Source organism: Triturus cristatus, chromosome 4_2 (assembly GCF_964204655.1).
Source record: "Triturus cristatus chromosome 4_2, aTriCri1.1, whole genome shotgun sequence".
Lineage (NCBI taxonomy): Eukaryota > Metazoa > Chordata > Amphibia > Caudata > Salamandridae > Triturus > Triturus cristatus.
This window is the reverse complement of record NC_140586.1, coordinates 211,588,932-211,610,221: the sequence shown is the minus strand read 5'-3', so window position 1 is coordinate 211,610,221 and position 21,290 is coordinate 211,588,932. Positions and strand designations below refer to the sequence as shown.

Below are 21,290 nucleotides of genomic sequence, written 5' to 3'. Positions count from 1 at the left end.
ATTCGTATCATGTTTGGGGTTTCAGGGACTACATCTCCCATGATGCATTGCTAGTATGCACTAACACCTGTACTGGAGTGGGATTCTCATTGCCCATTTGGGGAGTTGGGATAGGGGTAGGGGAGGCCACATTGCTGTGCAAGCGTCTTACCTTGTTTGGTGGCGGCTCTGCCGGAGCTGTCAGCATCCCCAATCCCCACGATGCTTTCTGGCTCAATTGTGGTCTCCACAAGCTCGTCCAGTTCTGTCAAGGCTGGTGCCCTGTTGCATCCACCTCCTGTCCGGCTGGCCTCTTTTTTCAATTCTGCCATCTTCCTCTTTGTGATGATATGGATGTCGTACCACCGCTTCTTGAGGACATCAATGTCCCGGGGGGTCACTCCCATGGAATTCACCTGCGCCAGGATTCCCAGCCAGATTTTCCGTTTCTCTGATTCAGGCACTTGCAGTGACTGTTTCCCAAAAAGCTTCTGGTGCTGCTTTACCACCTCCTCTACCAGTACCTGCAGTTCCTTTTGGCTGAATTTCAGCTTTCTCTTCCTCTCCCCTCCATCCCTCTCTGTGTCCTGGCTGGCCATTGTTGCAGTTTCCTGTGCTGAATCAGGCAGTTGCTCTGTTCCTCTCCTCTGCACTCCCAGCCTCTCCAGAGTCTGTTGATTGTGTGCACCTGCCTGGGTGTGGCCACTTCCTGGTTGGGTGGGGTTTAGTTTGCACAGGATTGGCTGATTCATCAAGTCATGTGTATTTGAATTTCCGATTCGGTAAATACCGATTCAGTATTTACCGATTCGGTAAATACCACTTCGGTATTTACCGAATCGGTAAATTCCGATTCATGATTACCGAATATTACCGATTCGGTAATGATTACCGAATGTTTACCTACATATAACTTACCGATTCATAAATACCGAATCGGTAAAATTCGGTATTTATGAATCTGTAAATAAAATTTACCTACATATGGCCCTTAGTGAGCTATAATTGCAACTTCAAGCGCATTTATTAGCAAATTTGCATGTTCAGTTAAATCATGACTGATAAACCTAGCTGAGAAAGGAGGGCGAGCAGTCCAAGGGGTTCAAACGTCACCTCACTGGAAAACCAGCTATTTATATTCCGCAAGGACATGCTATCTGTGGACACAGGCAGCTGCAGTGCCCACTAACAGGATCATTCAAAAGTGTCTCAGACGCGCTGTCTCCAGTTCTTGTCACACCAGTGCGTCACGGCGGGACCCGCGTATTCTCTGCAGGGTGACAGCTTCAGCGCTGCGGCCTGAGGAACCGTGCAATTTTTGCTGCCTCATAGGTACTGGCTGCTATTAGGGTTTGTCACTCAGGGCTGCCGGGTAATCGTACACATGGCTGCAGTGCTGTTCCACTCTGACATTTACCAGAGCGTGCGTGTTGTCTATTTCCACGGCCCAGATGCTCATCGCTGCTCTGATACGCCTTCTTCCTTATCACGTGTTTTACTACTGCGGGCTATGTGCATCATTTCAGCAATAAGTGGTTATCTGGACGTCTGCCCTTACTAGTCACACACGGGTCATGCAGATGTACATAGAATGTCAAGTAAATGCAAACATGATGAGATAAATGCAACTGCACAAACCTGACATTTTGCCAAACTCCGATAAGTCAAGGTTTTCGCTTATTGCTATCAGATGCATATTTTGTATGAAAGAAACTTGATTATACAAAATGGCTTATAAATTTGTTTGCAACAAAGGGTCGCTGTAGAATTTATTTTTATTCAAAATAGGCTACTACGAGAAATGAGAAGAGAACTAGAGAGATCGAGAGGGGTATTGTGAATAAGAGAGGGCAACATAGATTGAGAGAGAAAGAGAAGAGAGAGTAATAAAGAGGATGCCCAAGCGAGAAACAGAAATTGTGTGAGTGAAAGAAAGAGGGTAAACAAGGCAGCGATAAGAGAGCGCAAGTGGAACACACAGCAGAAAGAGTGTCAGAAAGTCAAATCAAAAGAAAAAAGAGAGAAAACAAGAGCCTGAGAGAGAAACACAGAGAGACAGATGTACAAAGAGCAGGAGACAGGAATAGAGAGAAAAACAGCAAGAGAGTGGTGGAGCGAAAGAAGAGAAAGAAAGCGCAATAAGAAGCAAGTGAGCAAGGAGCAAAAGAAAAACTGAGAAAGATCACAGTAAAGAAATAGGGAGAGAAAGAGGTCATCAGGAAGAGAGAAACACACACAAAGGCAAACATCGATAATAATAAAAAGAGACAGCACAAGAAGAACAAGCATTTGCAATGCAATAGGTCTCGCATTAGTGAAAGTTTGAGCTATTGCCGTTGCAAATGTTAATGCTTGTTACCATACCAAAGTGCCTTATTTCATAGTAGCTGGCCTGCGACAAAACACATGTCCACCTTTCAAAACAAGCATTTGCAATGCAAAAGGTGTTTCATTACTGAAAGTTTGAGCTATTACTGTTGCAAATAATAATGTTTGTTAGATTGTTTTAGATCAAAAAATATCCCAGCAGTAACATCAGTAATAAAAGAAAATAAACAAAGCAAGAAAAGGGTGCTATACCACAGGCTGTGACTAGGTGTCCCTTTGAAGTTCTACAGGGACATTAATTAGCCACATGAAGTACTGCATCCTTAATGCAATTATAAAAAGAAATATTGCAGCTCAGCATACCTTTGCATTTGTTTTTCTTGTATTACTTATGCTACTGCTATGATATTATTTGACAAAAACAAAAATCTAACAAGCATTAACATTTGCAACGGCAATAGCTCAAACTTTCACTAATGGGAGACCTATTGCATTGCAAATGCTTGTTTCAACTATGTGATGGTGTGAACCAAACAGTGGAAAGATCTAAGAAGGACAGGCCTTTAGGGAATTTGAAAAAAGGCACATTTTGCCATTAAGAATCATGATGATGAATCTCTGAAGGAATTGGCTGTCAAGAAAAATCAGTGCACAGTAGAGAATTTAATGGGAGGTTTCAATGCTATTTCCCTGTGACTAAAGACTGAAGGAGATGAGAAAGTTACTTAACTGTAATCTTGTTGATCCATCATAAGAATCCATGCTGAATTCATCAACAATGAATAGCTCCGCCATCACAGGGAGTTCGAAATATTAAGCTTTTATAAATATCAACAAGGATCCCGTAATGCAGAATGGGAATTCCCAACAGTAGACTGGTACTTCTGAGGTGCTGGTATGGCTGGGGAAAAATTAGTCTTGTCGGTTAAAACAGACATACGAAAGACTCTGCCCAGTTCTTTAAGTCTCTCAGAGGCATCAGACTGTTGGGAAATTTCCTTATGCATTGATTACCCAGCTCACCTATAGAGAGGCAGTATCAAAGACATGGTAGCATGTGCAACCCGTCTGTCTTTCATGCCCATAAATGGACTTGTACCTTAGTTCACATATCAGAAATGAAGACACCATGACCTATCTGGAAACAAACATTGTTACCTGTACGAGCAGCAGGTGAAGGGCACGACACGTGGTCACAGGAAATGCACACACTGGCAGCGATGCAGTCTGCTGCAGGAAGCAGATGATCTCTCCTGGAGAGAGGATAGCTCTCGCCTCATACCTCAGAAACTTGAAACAGAACAAGAAGCAAATAGGTCTCTTACTATTTTAACAGGTACATAGCCCTTGCTTCAACACATCATACATGGAATGCTACAACCCTGCCACCTACATAGCTGGACAATGTGTGTTCTCTAGACTAGTGGGCTCTAACAGAATGTAACTTTATAGAACAAGTTACTTACCTTCGGTAACGATATATCTGTAAGAAACATTAGTTAGTTAGATTCCTCACCTTAGAATATCCCCAGGTGTCAGGCTGGATCCAGAAAGATTTTTCGTCAGCAATACCCTTGCTTGTCGCTAGGCGTCGTCTGCGGCTCCGCGTCCGTCGTCGGCGTCGTTATCGCCGGGATGACGGTGTCGGAGTACTTAGACGCCGCCCTCGCGCGCTGACGTCAGTTCTTGTACATAGCTTTCCGCGCCAGGAACGCAGAGCCATGCAAGAGACCGACCCTGGTGCCAAAAAATTCTAGGGCCCTGAAAGGGATAATCTCAACCCTAGATATCGGATCGCAGAGTGGGGAGGATGGGTGGGTCGGTGAGGAATCTAACTAACTAATGTTTCTTACAGATATATCGTTACCGAAGGTAAGTAACTTGTTCATCTGAAAGAAACACGTTAGTTAGATTCCTCAACTTAGAATAGATACCCCAGCAATACCAACCCCGGTGGTGGGTCTGCGAACCAAGATCACACCAGAAAGTCCCGGAGAACAGAACGGCCAAAGAAGCCGTCTCTCCGGACTGTCCAGGCAATAATGTTTGGCAAACGTGTGCAGCGAGGCCCACGTTGCTGCCTGACAAATGTCCTGCAAGGGGACTCCCCGGCCCAGGGCATGGGTCGCCGCTGTGGCCCGAGTGGAATGGGCTCTCATCCCTACAGAAGGTTCCCTTTTAGCTAAGGAATAACAGGCCTTGATACACAAAACGAACCACCGAGAGATGGTCCGCTTGTGCACCGCCCGCCCCTTCTTAGCGCCCACGTAGCCAACAAAGAGTTGGTCGTCCACCCGGAACTGTTTGGTGCGGTCCAGATAGAAGGACAGCGCCCGTTTTGGGTCCAGACGGTGGAGCCTCTCTTCCTCTTTTGAGGGATGCAGAGGCGGAAATAAGGTGGGCAGTGTGACAAGACTGTCCAATGTGAAAGGTAGTTACCACCTTAGGGAGAAAGGAAGGACGAGTCCGGAGAACAACTTTGTCTGGATGGACAGAAAGGAAAGGAGGCTTAGAAGAGAGAGCCTGGAGCTCACTCACCCTTCTAGCAGAGGTGATGGCAACCAGGAAAGCAGTCTTAAGCGTCAACAGACGAAGGGAACAATTATAAAGAGGCTCAAAGGGAGCGCACATCAGAAACGTCAATACCAGATTCAAATCCCAGTGAGCCATTACGAAAGGGACAGGAGGAAACATGTGAGTAATGCCCTAAAAGAAGCGAGAAACAACAGGGGATTTAAAAAGAGAAGGCTGATCAGGAAGCCGTAAGAAAGCAGAAAGATAACCTTTAAGGGTGCCCAGAGCAGAGCCCTGCTGGGCCATGGAAAGAAGAAAGAGGAGAACCTCAGAAAGAGGGGCGGAAAGGGGATCCACAGCCTTTGCTGTGCACCATGCCACAAATTTGTTCCACCTGCAGGCGTATACTGATTTTGTGGCGGGACGCCTGGCTGCCAGAATAACATTACAGACTTCAGGAGGCAAGCCAAATGGCATCAACTGCCGCCGCTCAATCTCCACGCATGGAGGTGGAGACTGGACAGATTCGGGTGGAGGACCGCCCCCTGCTGCTGTGACAGAAGGTCCTCCTGAAGAGGCAGTCGTATCGGGGGATCGATCGATAGACTGAGTAGCTCGGGATACCAGTACCTTCGTGCCCAATCCGAGCCACTAAGATGACTTGGGCCCGGTCGCGCCTGATCTTCTTCAGCACTCTGGGCAGAAGTGGTATAGGCGGAAAGGCGTACAACAGACCGCAACTCCATTCGCGACGAAAGGCGTCCCTGAGCGAGTGCCCCCTTGGAAACTCCAACGCGCAGAACTGCTGACATTACGCGTTCTCTTCGGTGGCAAATAGATCTAACCAAGGCTCTCCCCACTGCCGAAAGAGGCCTTGAGTCACGTCCGAGTTTAGACGCCATTCGTGATCCATCATGCACCGGCGGCTGAGTTCGTCTGCTCTGGCGTTCAGAGAGCCCGCCAGATGTTGAACCACCAGGGTGATGCCCTGATGTTCCAGCCATGTCCAGAGAAGCAGAACCTCCTGACAAAGGGTCCACGACCCCACCCTGCCCTGTTTGTTGCAATACCACATGGCGGTGGTGTTGACCGTGAACACCGGCACTACACTTCCCCGGACAGAGGGAAGGAATGCCTTAAGTGCAAGTCGGATCGCCCTCAGCTCCAGAAGGTTGATATGGAGCCGAGACTCCGCCGGAGACCAGAGGCCTCTGATCTCCGCCTCTCCCAAGTGGCCCCCCCATCCCAGGAGGGACGCATCCGTCACTACTACGTGCTCCGGTTGGGGTAGGGAGAGGGATCTGCCACTGACCCAATCGTGGTTCGTGAGCCACCACTGCAACTGTCTTGCAGTGCCCTCCGAGATCAAAAGACATGGTCGGACTAGTTGCCCCGATGCTGGGCCCACTGAAACTTCAGGTCCCACTGCAGAGCCTGCAATCGCCACCTGGCATGATGCACCAACAAGATGCAGGAGGCCATCAGACCCAGAAGCCGAAGCACCAACCTGACCGAAACCCGGATAGAGGCCGAAAGATGGGAATCAGAGCCTGAATATCCCGGACCCGCTGGCCCGGAACTGCGCCAAGTCCAGAACCGCTCCGATGAAGAGGAGCTTCTGGGAGGGACTCAGATGCGACTTCGGCACATTGATGGAGAACCCCAGCAAATGCAAGAGGTCGGCGGTAGTATGGAGGTGGGAGACGACTGCCTGGGGCGAGCCCGCCTTCAACAACCAGTCGTCGAGATAGGGGAAGACAGGAACCCCCAATCTGCGCAGATGAGCTGCGACCACCGCCATCACTTTCGTGAACACCCGAGGGGCACTGGTGAGGCTGAAGGGGAGCACAGTAAGCTGAAAATGCTCTTGGCCCACTGTGAACCGCAGGTAACGTCGGTGGGCCGGCAGGACGGGGATGTGGAAATAAGCGTCCTGCAAGTTCAACGCTACCATCCAGTCTCCAGGGTCTAGGGCAGCCAGAACCTGAGCTAAGGTGAGCATCTTGAAATTCTCCTTCCGGAGGAAGGCGTTGACGCGCCTGAGGTCCAAGATATGGCGTAGGCCCCCTTTGCCCTTCTTGGGAACCAGAAAGTAGTGGGAATAACAACCACGACCTACTTCTGGACCAGGAACGCACTCAATGGCCCCCTTGGCCAAGAGGGCCGTAACTTCCTCCTGCAGAAGTTGCAAGTAATCCCCCGAAATTCGGTGGCACTGCGGTGGCATGGCTGGAGGGGTCGCCTCGAAGGGGAGGGAGTAGCCCCTTTGGACGATTTGCAGCACCCACCTGTCCGATGTGATGGAACGCCAGTGGAGGAGGTGATGGCAAACTCTGCCTCCCACTGGCGTGGAATGGGCCTGAAAGCTCGAACTAGGAGGGCTTTGAGGCGGATGCTGCTGGGGTAGATGTGGACGGACAGGCACATTGTCCCCCTGTACCGCCTCGGCGGAATCCACTTCCGCGACCGCGTGGAGGTTGGTTCTGCAGCCTGTGGCTAGGCGGACGTGAGGGGGCGCCCCTTCCTTGGCCACGAAAGGGGCAAAAAGTGGAAGTTTGCGGGCACGGGGCCGAGAGGCCCAAGGACTTGGCCGTAGCCCTGGAGTCCTTAAAGCGCTTCAGCGCACTATCCGCTTTGTCGCCAAAGAGGCGACTGCCATCGAAGGGCATGTCCATGAGGGTGCTCTGCACATCCCCGGAAAAACTCGTGGACCGCAGCCAGGCGTGGCGTCAAAGCGCCACCGTGGTCGACATTGCCCTGCCCACAAAGTCCGTTGTGTCCAGTCCACATCGGATTGCATGCCGTGCCGCATCCTGCCCCTCGGCAAGAGCCTGGGCGAGCCGCGTGCGGTTCTCCTCCGGACACTGGGGCAGCACGTCCTCCACCGTATCCCACAGGGAGTGGGAGTAATGGTTCAAAAGGCACACGGTGTTGATAGACCAAAACCCCAAACTAAGGGAGGAGAACAGTTTCTTCCCAAACTGTTCCAGCCTTTTGGATTCCCGATCCGGGCGAGCTGACGGGAAGGAGGTCTGGGAGGTAGAGTCCTGGATAACCATTGATGGATGTATGATGTAACAACGCGTGCAGTTACATCGCGGTTTTTACAACGAACGCGATGTAACCACGCGATGCCATTACAACACAAGTCTTTACATCGACTTGCGCTAGATGGCGTGCTAACATTAGAAAAGCGTAATTTACTATTCCAACTCCAGTCCACTTAACAGTAGGGAAGGTGTTGGGATAGTAAACTACACTATTTTTAATGTTAGCACGCCATCTAGCGCAAGTCGATGTAAAGACTTGCGTTGTAATGGCATTGCGTGGTTACATCACGTTCGTTGTAAAATCCGCGATGTAACTGCACGCATTGTCAAAGTTTCGTTGTAAAGGTTGTTTCCCACCATGGACAGAAAACTGGGGTCGCCCGGTGCAGGGCGGTGGCGCCAGGCCACGTTCCGGTCCACAGGAGGAACTGTGGAGGGCTTGGACCAGGTGCCCTTCAGAACGTCAACCAGTGCTTCATTAAACTGCAGCAGAGGCTCCGAGGAGCTTGCTGACGGTTGGAGCACTTCAGTGAGGAGGTTAGTCCTCACGGCCACAGACAGGCAGCTCCAGCCCAAGGGCTTTGGCCACCTTGCGCAGCACCACAGAAAATGTAGCCCCTTCCTCCGAAGCCACGGTCGGAGGAGAGATGAAGCCAGTGTCAGGAGAGGTGTCAAGACCACTGGCATCCCCCAGTTCGTCTGCCCAGTCCTGAGATAACTGGCCCTGCCGGGCCAGAGGATCCTCAGACCCCTCCCAGTCGTCACCGTCATCCGATTCCTGGTATACAGGTGGAATGATCGGAGCCGGGCGGAAGATGAAACTGCCACCAATCGGTGTTGGGTGCGGCGCCGGTTGGCGCCGCTCCGACGCCGGGTCCGGACTGGGACAAAACCGGGGAACGGCGTCGTCCGAAGGCGGCGCCGGAGGAGTCGACGCCGGCGGAGGGGTCGTGAGGTCAACCGGCGCCGACTAGGATCCAGGCCTGGATCCCTCGGGGACCTGCAGCGTTGGGACCGGAGTCGACGACGGCGCCGGGGCCGGAGCCACCGGCTCGCTAGGCCTCCCAGTCGAGCCTGCGGGGCCTGAAGGCGCGCCGGCAGGCGTCGACGGCAGAACCAGATTCCTCATGGGCATGAGGAAGGCACTGACCTCCGCCGGAGTCGCGTCAGTCCCAGGGAACGGAGGGTATGGGGACGGACAGGACTCCTGCGGCTCCGACGGAGCCGCGCGGGTAGTGCCACCCGAACCCTCAGCCGAGTCATGCGACCGGCAAGGGGAGCCCGAAGAGCGATGTCGCCTCTTAGACTTCTTGCTTTGCTTCAATTTACCGGATCGCGAAGACTTGAACTCCGACGAGCGGTGATGGCTGCGGCTCCGCGACCGGTCCCTCGACCTCCTCCTCGACCGGGACCTTGAATGTCGTGGAGCTGACTGCCAGAACTCGAGCAGCTTGTGGGACCACTCCCGCCTAGCCTTCAAAGTCAAAGCCCGGCAGTCGAGGCACAAAGCGGCATCGTGGTCGACCCCAAGGCACTAGAGGCACCGGCGGTGGTAGTCCGTGACCGACATCAGTCGGTGACAGGAGTCACAAGCTTTGAAGCCAGGCATCCCTATCGGCACCAGAGTCGAGGTCGACGAAGAATGGAACCAAAAGAGTTCAAAAAGTTTAGTCAAAAAGTGACTAAAAGGGTATGCTCTTCCCGGATCGGCGCTTACTGGCGCGGAAAAAAGAAGAACTGACGTCAGCGCGCGAGGTCGGAGTCTAAGTACTCCGACGACGTCATCCCGGCGATAACGACGCAGACGGACGGGGAGCCGCAGACGACACCTAGCGACGCGCAAGGGTATTGCTGACGAAAAATCTTTCCGGATCCAGCCTGACGCCTGGGGATATTCTAAGGTGAGGAATCTAACTAACGTGTTTCTTTCAGATACTTGAATTTATGATAATTGCTGTAAAAGCGTTGAACAGTTCTAACAGCTCATCACACTAATTTTCGGGAATATTTGAGAAAGTACAATCAACATTGTTTTTCAGATGTGTTCAGTTTTGTATATGAGAAATAAATATTTTTCCTTGTAATTCTATTTCTCTATCAGAAGACTTCTCATTTAATTTATGAGTAATGAACTAAAGGAAAAGTTACTTACTTGTAATCGTTGTTCTTACCAAAATCATAAAAGGTAGAATACCGTCATACAAGAGAGAGATACTGGAATAATTGTTTTTGCAAATTTCTAGTTTTCCTAATCAAATAACATATCTAGAAGTATGCTTTATAAGTACCTGATCGAGCTCTATGCCACCCGCCACATCACAGTGCCGATAACCTACCATAGAGGTTCACATGGTTGTGGAGCAAATTATGTGGGTTCCTCGACGAGTTGGGCATGCATGACTCCTTCAGGTGCCTCAAGAATGACCTACACAGGGTGCATTGGTGATCCACCATGACCTGTCCCTCTCCAACAAATGCTAGGAGGTGTGGCCTGTTCTCTGTCTATAGCCAGCAAACTGAAAAATTGGCAACCCTTTCGTTGCCCAGTGGTTCCACACTAATTGGGTGTTACAACGGTGAACCGGAATCACAGTGTTGCCAAACAGCCCAATGCAGGCAAAGCGAAATCACATACCACACACTCAATGTGCATGAGGCAATCTGTGGACACCAGACCAAAAAAGGTACTTCTGTCATACCTGTAAGACCCCAAAACCCAAAGCCATACACTAATGGCTATATTGGAGTGGGTCACGCCTCACAACTTAATGAGAGATAGTAGGTCATCTCTGAATGAGGATTCATTTAAGGAAAAATGTTATGATGTGTTCCTGTGGATCATTGACCAATATTTCATTTTATGATCCCCTTCAATACAAATCTGCTGAATCAGACAACTATTGTAAATAACCGTGTTCACACTACCCAATGTCTGACCTCTGCACGGCAGCCCCTCCAAAATGCATATGGTTTACATTTGGAAAGCCTAATTTAAATGTGCCTAACACTTTCACTATCTACACAACTGAGCCATCAAATCTGCCCACACAGGCTTTGTAAACTAACGTGCTTCCTGTTTGTGAAATGGAAAACTGAACGGCTCATAGGTACTGGCTTACTGGAATTCATACTCTCATTACTGTACATAATCTTTTGTGAAGGTCATACCCAAACTGCTGGGATCAGTAAAAAGCATACCTCCCAGTCCTTCTCTGTTTGGACAATACCTGTATAAGGACACCTGTGACTTCTACAATTGAAGGAACCCTGGCACATATCTAAAACAAAGCAACCGTGCCAGTTTCTCTTTATGAATGCGGGTCACAAGGAAATCTAGACTCCATCATAATCACTCAAAAAATGATACACTGGGATAATTAGTGATAGAATTCAAAAAATTAAACGCATCTATTGGTTTAGTAAGACAGCATAGTGGAAACAGCCACTGAATTTATGTCACTGACATCACAATTGGCCTTCCTGCATTTGAGAATGGAAACATCTGGATGGAGAATATTGGTGATGGAAGACCATCTTGAAAACTTAAATCAGGTTCCTGTTTGGGAACCAAAATTAAGGAACGTGCAGAAGAAAGTGGTGGAACTTGAAGATAAAAGTTGCCCAGATACCTTCAGGTGTTTTGGCATCATTGAAGATGTAGGACAATAGGAATATGCTATCCTTCTTTTTTTTTTTTTTTTTTTTTGAAAAACCTTTATTGCACATAAAAATCAATACAAACATGGGCCTACAACCACCAGGGCCGGCCGTTAATATGTACATGTTCAACAACATCAAGGAAGCAATGGGCCCCCTGGGGCTCAGCCGAATTGACAGAGTAGTGAGTGCACCTCAGAAGTTATCCGGAGACATAAATTTTAGAAATACAAACAAAAAGGAAAAATAAAATAACACCAAAAGACAAGGCGGAAATCATCGAAAAAGAGGCGTCTAACCACGGCTGGGGGACCACACAGTACCAACTCCACCCTCGGGTGGTCAATGAGGATGATCAAGGGGGAGGTGGGGGCGACAGGAGAGCCACAACCATCTACAGGTGAAATGCAATAGTCCGGGAACCTCAGGATCAGGGGGACAAGGCAGCATCAGATGAGTCCACGAGGGGGGGGGTGCAGATGTTCCCATGGTACGCGTTCCACTGGCCCCAAATTCTACCCCACGCCCCCGGCTTGCCCCGGGCCACATACACAGTCTTCTCTCTGCACATGCACCAGTCCATGTTCTCCTTCCATACTGACACAGTGGGAGGCCGCCGGGAACCCCAAAGCTGTGCGATGTCCCTCTTAGCAACCATGTTCCCAAGGGCCGCCCACCGAGTCTGAGCCGCATTATAATCGTTAGGCTCCCACACGTTCAGCACACATCGGCGAACCTCAGGCAACAGGGCGACCCCAGTGACACATTCCATGACCGCATGCACCCGGCGCCAATACTCCGCAACCTTACGGCACTCCCAGAGAACATGGAGAAAAGTGGCGCTGAGCCCACAGCCGCGCCTACAGAGCCCGTCTTCAGAGAAACCCATCAGAACTAAACGAGGGCCCGTCACGTAGACACGGTGGAGAATTTTAAGCTGGACAAGACGGAGACGCGCGGGTATAGCCACCTCCTTAGGGGAGGACAGCGTAGACTGCCAGTCCTCGTCGTCCAGTTCCACCCCATCCCCGATCCACGCCTCCCGCAGACGCATGAGGAGATCCGCCCGAATGTTTATTAGTTTTTTTTTTTTTTTTTGATAAACAAATTTTTATTGTGTTTTGCAGCATAAAGGACAATATCAAGAATGCTATACAGCAGTGCATTGAACATGGCATCAGTAACTTCAATCAGGGAAGCATCAACAAGCGAATGTAAAGACCCCCCCTTCCTCCCCCATCCCCCGTCCCCACCCTTTGCGCCCCCACCCTTCAAAACAGGCCCCCTAGCCATTTCCCCCATATCTTGCGGAATTTTTTGGGGCAGCCCCGTGCAGCGTATAACGACCGCTCCTGGGCCGCGCACCAATCCACCCCTCTACTCCAGGTAGCCCTTCTGGGCGGGTCTGGCTGTGACCCCACGGCCGCTATATCCCTCTTAGCCACCATAAGGGCAGTAGTGAGGAAATACTTCTCGTTACGGGACCCATCCATCCCGTCCGTGATGCCCAGCAGGGCCATTCTAGGCTCATGGGGAACCTCCCATCCCAGGACCTCCGCTAGTTCGGCTTCAATCGCTGCCCAATAGTCCTCCAGGCGGGAACAAGACCACACCATATGGAAGAAGTCCGCCGGAGCTACCCCACAGCGAGCGCAGGAGGCATCCACGCGGAGGCCCGCACGATATAGGGGGTCCGGGGTCAGATAAGCAGTGTGGAGGTAATAGAGTTGGATGAGCCGCAGCCTAGCGGAGGAGGTAAGCGACCGAGGGGCCATAAGGGCGTCCCTCCAGTCCGCGTCATCCAGGGGTCCCACCCAGGCCTCCCATCGCTGTTTTAGCCCGCTCCAGTCTACCGGGGTATTGTTACTCAGGGATTTATAAATGCGGGATATACCCCCCTTCCCCAGATACCCTAACATCACCTGAGCCTCAGGTGGGCTATGGGAAGGCAATCTGGAGTCTAGAGGGACGTGGGCCCGGACCGCATGGCGCAATTGAAGGTAGCGGTAAAATTGAGAAGGCTGCAGCGAGAAGCGGGCCTGGAGCTCCTGGAAGGAACACGTGTGGCTCCCACGCCATATATCGCCCAGACAGGAGATACCGAGAAGATCCCACTGCCGAAAGCCCGCTAGTCCCACCACCTCCCGCAGCCATGTCCCTTGCCAAAGCGGAGTGAGTTGCGTGAACGTCCCCGACCATCTGGTATGCCTCAAGGCTGCGCGCCACGCGAGAAAGGGGGCCCGCACGACGCCGGGGAGCGGCAGGGGGATCGCTGTTCCCTAGAGCATGTTTTGGATAAGGGTGAACCCGAGGCATTGCACCTCGAGTCGATAAGCCGGGTCGCCCCAACTGTAGGAGAGTAGGGTCTGCAATCCTATGATCACCCAGATTTTTTGCTTTTGCTTCATTGGTTTACGACTTTCCCTGGCTGTGGGCCTGCCAATCAGACCCACAGCCTAGCTGTTCTCTCTCGAAATTAACACACATGTACATTAGGTGCATCCACTAATTGGAACTGGGCCGCCTTGTCAGTCCCTGTCTCAGCATACCACAGGTATCCAGGGCATCGGTGTACCCAGGGCCTACCAGGGGCTGCAGCATGTATTATGCCACCCCTGGATGGCCGCCCAAATCTGACACAACTGGCTGCACGACAGCTGGGGCAAAGTGGTGTAATCACCCGTTGCTGTAGGTGTAGTATTCCTACACCTAACCCTAGAATGGACAAATGGATTCCTATCAGTCACTCCTATGGCAGGCCTTATCAATCCTGAAGGCAGAGTGCAGGGAATCATGTGGGACGGTGCTCTGGCGCGAGCTGAGCCCGTCGACGGCTTGCGGAACCAAGTCCTAATAGCCGTTCCATGGTGACGCGGGCCAACTACCTTAAAATGCATTATAATCCTTGCGGTTATTTGCTAACTTTGGCATCGCATCACCTACACATGTCGAGTAAGGTGTCATACGAATTGGAATACGAACCCCTCGCCAGTCCTGGCGACGGGGTTAGCATTCCCCCCTTTTAGAGGGGCACGACATGGAAGTAACCTTGAACCCCGGTTAAAGTTGACTCAAGCCTCAGCATCACAAAATGGATGCTGCCACCAGACACAAGTCTGACCTCCTGCTGCTGGGAGACCTTCCAGCGAGGGGAGCTTGGACAAAGGGTTTCCTGTCGAGGGCGGTGTTAGCACCATCCCAGACAGGGGTTGTGTATCCCAGGTAGGCAGGGCTGAAAGGAAGGTGATTGCAAGTGGCACCCCGGTGCTCACTGTGCATAGCCCGGCTCAAACCAGTTTCGGGGGCACACCAGCCCCTGAGCTGGGGCGAAGCCGGACAAAGGATAGGGGTGTAACCACCCCCCTCCTGGCCCCACCCATAGGTAGGACCTAGTCACGGGCCAGCCCCTTTTCTTAGAATAAAGGTAGGAGCGAGTCCCCTTCCCAAATTGGATAATTCTGAATTTTGAACTACTTTCCACGAAAGGAACTCTTGACTATTTTCTGAAGACTCTCCCTTGTGGCTAAGGAGTAGCCACCCTGCACCAGCAGGCACCACCTAAGCGCTTGCGGTTTGCTGTAAGTCTCTCCTACGGATCAAGACTGCCCAGCTCGACGAGACCCGGGTTCCCTGCCATCTCTGACCTTTTACCTACATCATCAGCCCAGCTGAGAGTCGTAGGGGTGACGAGACCTGCGGGACCGGCCATCTTCAGAACCTGCACGACGCTTATCTAGCGCGCCCACCGAGGGACCCTCGAGTGAGTGCACCTAGGGTTTGAGAAGCCCTAACCCTGAGCAGCTCCAGCACTGAAGTCTGCCTCCCCAGCATCCACGAGATCTGCGTGGGGGCCCTTCCGCTCCTTGCTGTTCACCGCGTTGTCCGACCACTTGCCGACCGGCTTGTGGCCCTCTTCACGACGCACCACGATTGTTTCATCACTAGTCTGGTTGCTCCAGACTGGCTCTTGCTCTCCTTCAACAGAGGGGTACCACGGACCCTCCTGGTCCACTCCAGACGCCATATTGACTCCACCGCGTAGGCTCGCCACTGCCAAGACCTGCTGCCCCACTCCTGGGCCCAGCATCATCGACAGCAGACACCTTCGTGGGACAGCTCGCCCTCCATCCTGGTCGCCGCCGCGCCTCCTGGTCCGAGGAACAGCTGAGTCCGACGTCATCCACTCACCTGGTCGAGGTGACTTCAGCCGGTACCCTCCTGGTGCCCACACGATCGCTGGCTAGCGGTTGAGACCTGAGTCCCCTCTGCTTTCAGGTTTCCTTCATCCCCGATCCAGGCTTGGATCTCGCTGAACATCGTCACTGGTCACCTGCCAGCAACTTCTTCTTTCAGGCTCCTGAGACTACAACGAGGACTCCCGACATCTTGCCGAACCTCCCGCAGCCGCAGCCTCTGGGCTAGGTAACTCGAGCATTTCGGTGCTCCATCGCAGGTTCGTTCTACAAGTGTCCAGTTCCTTTTTCGTTTAGTTCCACTGATCGGATCACTCCGGAATCAGTAACTCCAGACTCTAACCATTCGCATTTCACTGATAGTGTAGATGGTTTCTCGTGCCCCTCGGGCATTTGTGTAAATTGTGCAACTTGAAGTATTTTCGTAAGAGTTTTGTAGTGTGCTTAGCTCCCTGACTCATAAAGAGCCAGGGTAGTCTTGTTATAAATAAATATCCTTTATTTTCATAACAACTTGTGTGGTGTCCTTTCACGTGGTGTTCAAGGGGTAAATGTGGTGGTAAAACAGCTGGCTTAACACGCCCTCTAGAGTTTAGCCTAAGACTGCTCGTATCCACGCTACTAGGATATCTGGTCTATAAGGTTGACTTACAACCAATCATCAATAAGGGTCGTTTGGAATGATACACAGTGATCACTAGAATAGTGAGCACTACATATCAGGCCAACTTCTCACATTGGTGAGCAGCGGTTGGGATTTGAGCTTGCTGTTGTTTTACCACACACGTATCCTAAGAATATCGAAGTGAAAGATCACATAAGTACCCAGGTACATATAACTTAACTTAGAATACTCCGAGTTCTACTGAACCGGCTGTTGTAGTGTAACAGGGCTTAGCACACCCTGACTACAACTCTTAGCAAGGGATCAGTAGGTAAACACATAGTGTAGGTAGGTGCATCACTTACACCTCACTAGAAAAGCATGTCGGTCCACGGAGAGTCTGCGGAGACTCCCTTAGTGGTCAGTGACCCTCCACAGGTCGTGTCACGATATGCAGCTCTTAGCTTCAAGGAGATGAGACAACTGTGTGCCTCCAGGAAGCTAAACCAGGGTTCTAACCCTACCATCGCAATTCTGATAGGTCTCTTAGAGGCGTACGATGCTAGGAGGTCCTCTAACACAGGTCCCCCCGATGCTGATGGGAACACGCCTCCCTTAGAGGGAACCCTCGGTGACCCAGACCTCGACCTCCACACAGAGGAGGAGGACGAGGAGGAGTTATCAGAAGACGAGGCAAACAAAGGTCCAGTGGTAGTCAGCAGGCTTACAAGGACCAACTTAAGCAGGCATGAGAATGGAACTGGGGGAGCCCCGGGCCCACGCTCAAGCAGGCCTAACCTTGGGAACGGACGAGCTAGGTCTCTCTCCAGAGGCTCTGGCAGATCGGTTCATACACATGTCTCTCAGGCATCTTCTCAGAGAGGAATGACGTCCCCTCAGAGAAGGGAGCATGAAGCGAAGATGAGGGAAGTCAATCTGAGGATCGAGCGGGAAGAACTTGCCCTCACCAAAGAAAGACTTGCCCTGGCCCGAGAGCAGAAATTAAGTGGGTTAGATCCCACTGGTGGCAGCATTCTCAATAGAGAGAAAGACAGGGGTATAGACACTAGACACCTGAGTAAAATAGTGCCCCCCTTTAAACAAGGGGACGACATCCACAAGTGGATAACTGCTTTGGAGAGGGCCTGCACTGTCCAGTGCGTCCCCCCAAGTCAGTGGGCAGCTATACTGTGGCTCTCCTTTGAAGGTAAAGGGCGAGACAAGCTCCTCACTACTAGAGCTGAGGATGCAAACAACTACCAAGTCCTGAAGACCACACTGATTGATGGGTTTGGCTTAACCACGGAACAGTACAGGTTGCTGTTCAGGGACACCCAGAAAATTCAGTCTCAGGATTGGACTGACTTTGTCGATTGTGCCACTAAGGCTTTGGAAGGCTGGTTGCTGGGTAGCAAGGTTACTGATTACACAGGATTGTACAATCTTATCATGCGAGAACAGATTTTAAACAACTGTCAGAACCAATTGTTGCATCAGCACCTTGTCGACTCGGATCTGACCTCTCCCCAAGAATTGGGAAAGAAGGCAGACAGATGGGTCAGAACAAGGGTCAAGCAGAACCAGAACCAGAACCAGGGTGGTCAGAAGAAAGCAGACCAAAAGGGTAGTAACAAGAACGAACAAAATGACCAGAAGTCTTCGACAGGTCCCCAACAAACCAAAGAGGGTGGGGGTCAGGCTTCACAGAAGAAGAAGACTCAAGAAGGCCAGTCAAAAAGGTGGTGCCAATACTGTAAAAGTAAGACTCACTGGTTTAGTGAGTGCACCAAGAAAGGAGGGCAAACTCCTGCCACTGCAGCCCCTAAGGCACCTGCACCCCCTAGTACAGTCAGCAGTGGTAGTGCGCCTCCCAAGGCATTAGTTGGGTTAACCTTGGGAACCGAGGGGAGTGACGACTTAGTCAGCACGCTCACTCAGGCCGTCCTTGTCTGTACAGGGGATGTGGATATGTCCCCTGATGCCAGTCCCAATACTTTGGGCAAATACAGACAGACACCTTTGATCAATGGAAAAATGGCTCAGGCCTACAGGGACACTTGTGCCAGTGTCACTATGGTGACGCCTAACTTTGTGGACCCTGGTCAGATCATGCTAGGTACCGATTACCTAGTGACCAATGCCAGCAACGTCACTACCAATTACAGTATGGCAGTTGTTGATTTCTCCTGGGGAGGGGTAAGTGGCCCGAAAAAGGTTGTGGTTAGTTCAGACCTCCCCATAGAATGTCTGTTGGGCAATGATTTGGAAACGTCACAATGGTCAGAAGTGGAGCAGAGGACTCACATGGAAATGTTAGGCTTGCCAGCACATGTCCTTGCTGTGACCAGGTCACAGGCCAAAAGATGCCCCACTGAACAGGTGCTGGATCCTGGAAGAACGGACCAGACACCTTCCAAGAAGAGGAGCAGTAAGGGTAAGGCTTCGCCTTCCCCCTTGCCCCAGGTCGTGGATCAAGTCTCTGAGGAGGCTGACCTTAAAGAACTGAGGGAAACTGAGCCGAAAGAGCTTGAACCTGGTCAGGTTGAGTTTCTGGGCTCAGGGGGACCCTCCAGGGAAGACCTGGGGAAGGCACAGTTAGACTGCCCCTCGCTTGAACCCCTCAGACAGCAGGCTGCTGCTGAGGCTGCAGGGAACGCCACAGGTACCCACAAAGTGTACTGGGACGATGGACTCCTGTACTCCGAGGCAAGAGACCCCAAACCTGGCGCGACCAGGAGGCTGGTCATCCCCTTGTCTCTGAGAGGTTTCCTTCTTACCTTGGCCCACGAGATTCCCCTTGCAGGTCACTTAGGCCAGAATAAGACTTGGGACAGAATTGTTCCACACTTTCACTGGCCCCACATGTCCGAAGATACGAAGGAGTTTTGCCGCTCCTGTGTCACTTGCCAAGCCAGTGGTAAGTCAGGTGGCACGACAAAGGCCCCCCTCATACCACTACCGGTGGTGGGGGTACCCTTTGAACGAGTGGGGATCGACATTGTCGGACCAATGGAACCCCAGACAGCATCAGGGCACAAGTTTATACTGGTGGTGGTGGACCACGCCACCAGGTATCCTGAAGCTATTCCCCTTAGGACCACTACAGCACCTGTGGTGGCACGGGCCCTACTTGGAGTGTTCTCCAGAGTGGGCTTCCCTAAGGAGGTCGTCTCAGACAGAGGTGCAAACTTTATGTCGGGATATCTGACTGCAATGTGGAAGGAGTGTGGTGTCAACTACAAGTTCACCACACCCTATCACCCACAATGCAATGGGCTTGTTGAGAGATTCAACAGGACCCTAAAAGGGATGATTCACGGACTACCTGAAAAGCTTCGGCGGAGATGGGATGTCCTGATACCCTGCCTCTTGTTCGCCTACAGAGAGGTCCCGCAGAAGGGGGTTGGCTACAGCCCTTTTGAGCTTCTGTTCGGACATCCTGTAAGGGGACCCCTGTGTTTGGTAAAGGAAGGATGGGAGAGACCTCTCAGAAAGCCGGCATCAAACATTGTGGACTATGTGCTCGGTCTCCGCTCGCGGATGGCGGAGTACATGGAAAAGGCATCTAAAAACCTTGAGGCGAGCCAAGAATTACAGAAAGCTTGGCACGACCAAAAGGCTGTCCTGACTGTGTACCAGCCTGGACAGAAGGTGTGGGTGCTGGAGCCAGTGGCCCCAGCAGCGCTCAAAGACAAATGGTCAGGGCCCCACACGATCATTGAGCAAAAGGGAGAGGTCACCTACCTGGTAGACCTGGGAACTCCCCGGAGCCCCCACAGGGTGCTCCATGTAAACAGGCTCAAGGCATATGTCGACAGGGAGGGCATGGGCTTGCTCATGGCCACAGATGAGGGACAGGAGGAGGAGAGTGACCCTCTCCCGGACCTGCTCTCTCAGGACCCTGACGATGGGTCAGTAGATGATGTTGTCTTTTGTGGCAGCCTCTCTGGACATCAACAAAAGGATTGTAAACAGGTTCTTCAATCCTTTCGGCATATGTTCTCTCTGACGCCCAGTCAGACCAATTGGTGTACCCATGAGTTCGACACTGGGGACAGTCTGCCCGTAAAGAGTAAAATCTATCGGCAACCTGATCATGTCAGAGACTGCATCAAGACGGAGGTGCAGAAAATGTTGGGGCTGGGAGTCATTGAACCCTCGGACAGCCCCTGGGCTAGTCCCGTAGTTCTCGTGCCGAAACCTCACACCCAGGGCGGTAAGAAAGAGATGAGGTTTTGCGTGGACTACAGAGGTCTCAATGCAGTCACTAAGACTGACGCCCACCCGATACCAAGAGCAGACGAACTTATCGACCGGTTGGCTTCGGCCAGCTACTTAAGTACGTTTGACCTGACAGCTGGGTATTGGCAAATCAGGTTAGCTGAGGAGGCCAAGCCCAAAACAGCATTTTCTACCCCGGGTGGGCATTATCAGTTCGTGGTAATGCCCTTTGGTTTGAAAAATGCACCTGCCACCTTCCAAAGGCTGGTGAATCGAGTTCTCACTGGGTTGGACGACTTCTGTGCGGCGTATCTGGACGATATCGCTGTCTTTAGCTCCACCTGGGAGGATCACCTGGTCCACCTGAGGAAAGTGTTAGAGGCCCTGCAAAAGGCAGGCCTCACTATCAAGGCCACTAAGTGCCAGATAGGGCAGACACAGGTTGTATACCTGGGCCACCTTGTAGGTGGAGGCCTGGTTCAGCCATTGGAGAGCAAAATACAGGCCATCCAGGACTGGGCTCCTCCAACCACCCAGACTCAGGTTCGAGCTTTCTTGGGCCTGACTGGTTATTACCGGAAATTTGTCAGAAATTATGGATCCATTGTGACCCCGCTAAACGACCTGACAAGTAAAAAGATGCCAAAAAATGTTCAGTGGACAGCAAGCTGTCAGAAGGCATTCGATGACCTAAAGCAGGCCATGTGCACAGCACCTATCCTAAAGAGTCCAGACTACTCCGAA

General features: G+C 51.5%; 1 protein-coding gene across 1 annotated transcript in view; it reads right to left on the bottom strand.

Moving 5' to 3' along the window:
* Nucleotides 1–21,290, bottom strand: part of MEI1 (meiotic double-stranded break formation protein 1) — a 2,222,673-nt gene that overhangs the window by 39,562 nt on the left and 2,161,821 nt on the right. The window contains exon 29 of the mRNA XM_085599901.1: nucleotides 3,466–3,597. Coding sequence (XP_085456027.1) covers nucleotides 3,466–3,597 — 132 coding nt within the window. The remainder of the gene's footprint in view (nucleotides 1–3,465; nucleotides 3,598–21,290) is intronic.